The 4,208-nt window shown below is 37.6% G+C and overlaps 1 protein-coding gene across 1 annotated transcript; it reads right to left on the bottom strand.

The window, feature by feature from the left end:
* Nucleotides 1-1,317: 1,317 nt before the first annotated feature.
* On the bottom strand, nucleotides 1,318-3,981 carry LOC112794971 (uncharacterized). The gene is made up of 4 exons (XM_025836930.1): nucleotides 3,297-3,981; nucleotides 3,126-3,209; nucleotides 1,872-1,996; nucleotides 1,318-1,665 (listed from the first exon to the last, which is right to left on the bottom strand). The coding sequence occupies exons 1-4, from the start codon at nucleotides 3,979-3,981 to the stop codon at nucleotides 1,318-1,320; spliced, it is 1,242 nt and encodes a 413-aa protein (XP_025692715.1).
* Nucleotides 3,982-4,208: the final 227 nt, after the last annotated feature.

Genomic DNA, 4,208 nt, shown 5'->3' with positions numbered 1-4,208 from the left:
ATGGTGAACAGGTTGAGGTTTTGGAGATGCTCTCTTCTGAACCTCTGCTTTCCTACTATCTTCTTCTTCAAGCACGCAAGGCTCCTTCCATGGCAAGCTGTGTGTAGGGTTTCACCGTTGTCAATGGCTACCTCCCATCCTCTCAGTGAAAATGTTCTACGCGCTCTGTCACAGCACGACTAATCATCTGTCGGTTCTCAATCAGGTTGGAATAGAATCCAGTGATTCTTTTGCGTCTGTCACTAACGCCCAGCCCTCAGGAGTTTGAAGCTCGTCACAGTCATTCAATCCTAGAATCCTACTCAGAATACCACAGACAAGGTTTAGACCTTCCGGATTCTCTTGAATGCCGCCATCAATTCTAGCTTATACCACGAAGATTCTGATTAAGGAATCCAAGAGATATTCACTCAATCTAAAGTAGAACGGAGGTGGTTGTCAGGCACACGTTCATAGGTGAGAATGATGAGTGTCGCGGATCATCACATTCATCAGGTTTAGGAACAAGTGATATCTTAGAATGGAAGCAAGCATGATTGAATGAAAAACAGTAGTAGTTGTATTAATCCATCAAGACACAGCAGAGCTCCTCACCCCCAACCATGGGGTTTAGAGACTCATGCTGTAGAAGATACAATGAGAAACGTGTAAAGTGTCATGAGGTACAGATACAATGTCAAAAGATCCAATTAATAGTGAACTAGTAACCTAGGGTATACAGAAATGAGTAAATGACATAAAAATCCACTTCTGGGTCCACTTAGTGTGTGCTTGGGCTGAGCATTGAAGCTTTCATGTGTAGAGACTTTTTCTGGAGTTAAACGCCAGCTTTTATGCCAGTTTGGGCGTTTAACTCCAATTTTTATGCCAGTTCCAGCGTTAAACGCTAAGAATTCTGAAACTGATTTGCAACGCCACTTTGGGCCATCAAATCTCAGGCAAAGTATGGACTATTATACATTGCTGGAAAGCCCAAGATGTCTACTTTCCAACGCCGTTAAGAACGCGCCAATTGGGCTTCTGTAGCTCTAGAAAATCTACTTCGAGTGCAGGGAGGTCAGAATCCAACAGCATCTGCAGTCCTTTTCAGCCTCTGAATCAGATTTTTACTCAGGACCCTCAATTTCAGACAGAAAATACCTGAAATCACAGAAAAACACACAAACTCATAGTAAAGTCCAGAAGAGTGAATTTTAACTAAAAACTAATAAAAATATAATAAAAACTAACAAAAATATACTAAAGGCATACTAAAAACAATGCCAAAAAGCGTATAAATTATCCGCTCATCAACAAACATTACTAATACTCCATAAATCAGAACACTAGCAGCAAATAGGAAGAGAGACGAGGGCCACTGGAGGAGGCAGGGAGCCAGCACCGAATGCCAGGATTCAGGGTTTCCAGCCTTGAAAGAGATAGACACGGGGAAAGGGAAGGAGACAGAGGAGAGGCGATAATGGAGCAAAGCCTACGATTTTTGCTCTTCTCTCCAAGTCGCCAGCGAATATGCTGATTCTGATATTGCTGCCGGGTGAGGCTGCCACCACCAAAGACGCTAACCTTCTCTGAAGCCTCCCTCAATGAATCGACTTCCAGAAGCGGGCATCGAATATGGCCTTCACCCCACCTCCCGTAACTGAGCTCCCAACTCAAGATAGAACCCTAATTTCCCCCAAATTCTTTGAATGTTTGTTCACACAGCTCATACATTTGGAAATTTTTTAATTTTACCATTCAATTTCTGTTTCTATTCTCCCTATCTTTCAATAATGCCAATGTATGACATTCAAAAAAATCCAACTAAATATTATTCCCATGATTCACTGATTCAGTTGTTAATTATCATGGTTAGCGTTGTAAACATTTACCGTGACTCCATTAGCGACTTCACCGTGTGTCAACACAGTCAACGGATGTGGTCTTCTACCTCTTTCAGACCAGGTGTCGTTCAAAGATTGGCTCTTTCTCCTTAGCCACCTTAGCCACAGATTCTCTACATTCACCACAGACGTCACCATTATACTTTCAAGTTTTATGTTTTGGTTATCAAGAAAATATTATCTAGTGGTCAATATCAAGTCTTTCAAAGAGACAACAGGCTTTTGACTTTTAACTATTCCCAAAGAATAGGAAGTAATACTACAAAAAAATGTTGATCACGATTCAATCTAGTAAATCTACTAAACCAATACTAATTAATGCTTATTTGAACGTCATGTAGCTTCTGAGAAAAAAAGAGTTATCAAAATTCCTTTTGTATATGTTTAGATAATTTTCTGATAAAAATAGAGAAATTCGTAGTCTACTAGAGAAACCCATGAAACATACAAGCACAAAAGGCATTAGTCATAAAATTTCTATAGCTTTATTAAGTTAATAAGAGCTTAACTGCTAGCATGATCATGAGGATATCTTTAACTTATCTGTTCACTCAATAGTGTCTTCAGATTTTTTGAATTTTTTCACTGATTTTCCCAAGACATCTAAAACAGCAGCATGCTATTTGATGTTACCATGATAATGCAAAAACATGAGAAAAAATAAATCATTAGCTTTCTGATGTCTGAAAATATGTGATGCTTGGTAAATAAAACTGAAATAGTAGATGCTAAAATTTAAATTATGGATATGAATGCACGTAAGCATGATGAGGATGCTAACTAACAGTAGCACCTATGAATAAATGCAAAACTATATGTAAATCTCATCCATGTGACCACATACTACCACCCACATTCTAAAATTACTGATCCTAGGAATGACATATATTTAAAAGAAAGTAAAGTAAAGAAGAAAAACAAAAGCAAAATGGATGCGGTTGACTTTGAAGAGCATCAACTATAATTCAAACTAAAAGGAGGAGGAAGAATAATATATCTACAAGTAAAAACTTGACAAAATTCTAAAAATAGCATAATACAATATAGCATGAGCAGATAAGTTCCCAAACATAATAGCAATGACAATGCATTTTGTTTCAGCATATCTGCTTTAAGCTTTTTTTCGATGATTAGCATCATTAGAGCTAATGTCCAACTCCACATCACATGTAGATAATGTTGTTTAGCATCAACCAAGCCCCCAATGAAAAAAGAAAAAACTAAGCAAAAAGATTCCATTACCTTCCTCTAGTGATAGCTGAATTGATCTCTTCTCTAGCTCTATCTCATGTCTACTAAGTTCCACAGAGGAAAGTGATCGAAGAACTCTTAAAGGATATTGTCAACCATCCACAAATTCATTAATTTAATAACAAAGTAGTTAAGGGATTATTTTATGGTTTATGGACATACTTAGGATATATTCCTCTTGGTCAGAATGGTCTAGTTTCCTTAAAAACATCTGCAATTGTTGGTATTGCTCCTCCCAATGCACACTTTTCAATCCCTTTGGATTACCACTGGCAGAGCCAGAAGAAGCTATCATATAATTCGACTCAACCGGTGATAGCCTCAGGGGAGATTTCCCAAGAGAAATAGGAACAGAAGGCTTTCTGGATGAGCTCATTGAGGAAGTCATTGGAAAAGGTGCAAATGTTGGAAAACATGAAACCTTTGGCACCTTTATCAGAGGCTTTATTTGAGCAGTCTCCTGTTCACAACAAAGCTGGCTCAAATACCGACAATAAGCATTAATACTTGGATTTTCGCAAGCAATGCTCTTGCCCAATTCTGCCTCTGATTTTCTGTGAGCATACAAAAGATGTCCATTTGCAGCATTATTTCCAATAGATTGTTGAATAAGGTGATTCACTGAGAAATGAGGCAAGAGTCTCTTGGAGCCAAAAACATTATTAGAATCAGGACCAACATCTTTATCCTTCAACAATGAACAGCTTACAAAGGTCAGCTTTTTCATTTTATCATCACTCTGTAGATCTCTCAGAGATGTCTTCCTTACGGCAACATCCAGCTGGTTATCACAATTAGGCAAGTCCATTTTAGAATTGCTCAGACCATACTCACAAAATTGGAACATATACTTTGTTAAACCATCTCCTGTTGGAATTTTAAAAAATAAATAAAATAAATATTTTATTTACCAAAATATGTAATTTGTAGTAATTTTACGAAAATGCACCTTTTCTCGTTTACAATGTAAACAAAATAAGATTGCACGTATCTCGTTTACAGTACGAAAGGGCGTGGTCGTATCACGTTTATAATATAAACGAGATAAGAGTAAATGCGGCCTATATTTACAAT

Source organism: Arachis hypogaea, chromosome 4, assembly GCF_003086295.3.
Source record: "Arachis hypogaea cultivar Tifrunner chromosome 4, arahy.Tifrunner.gnm2.J5K5, whole genome shotgun sequence".
Classification (NCBI taxonomy): domain Eukaryota; kingdom Viridiplantae; phylum Streptophyta; class Magnoliopsida; order Fabales; family Fabaceae; genus Arachis; species Arachis hypogaea.
Note: the sequence above shows the minus strand (reverse complement) of the source record. Positions and strands in the feature narration are given on the sequence as shown.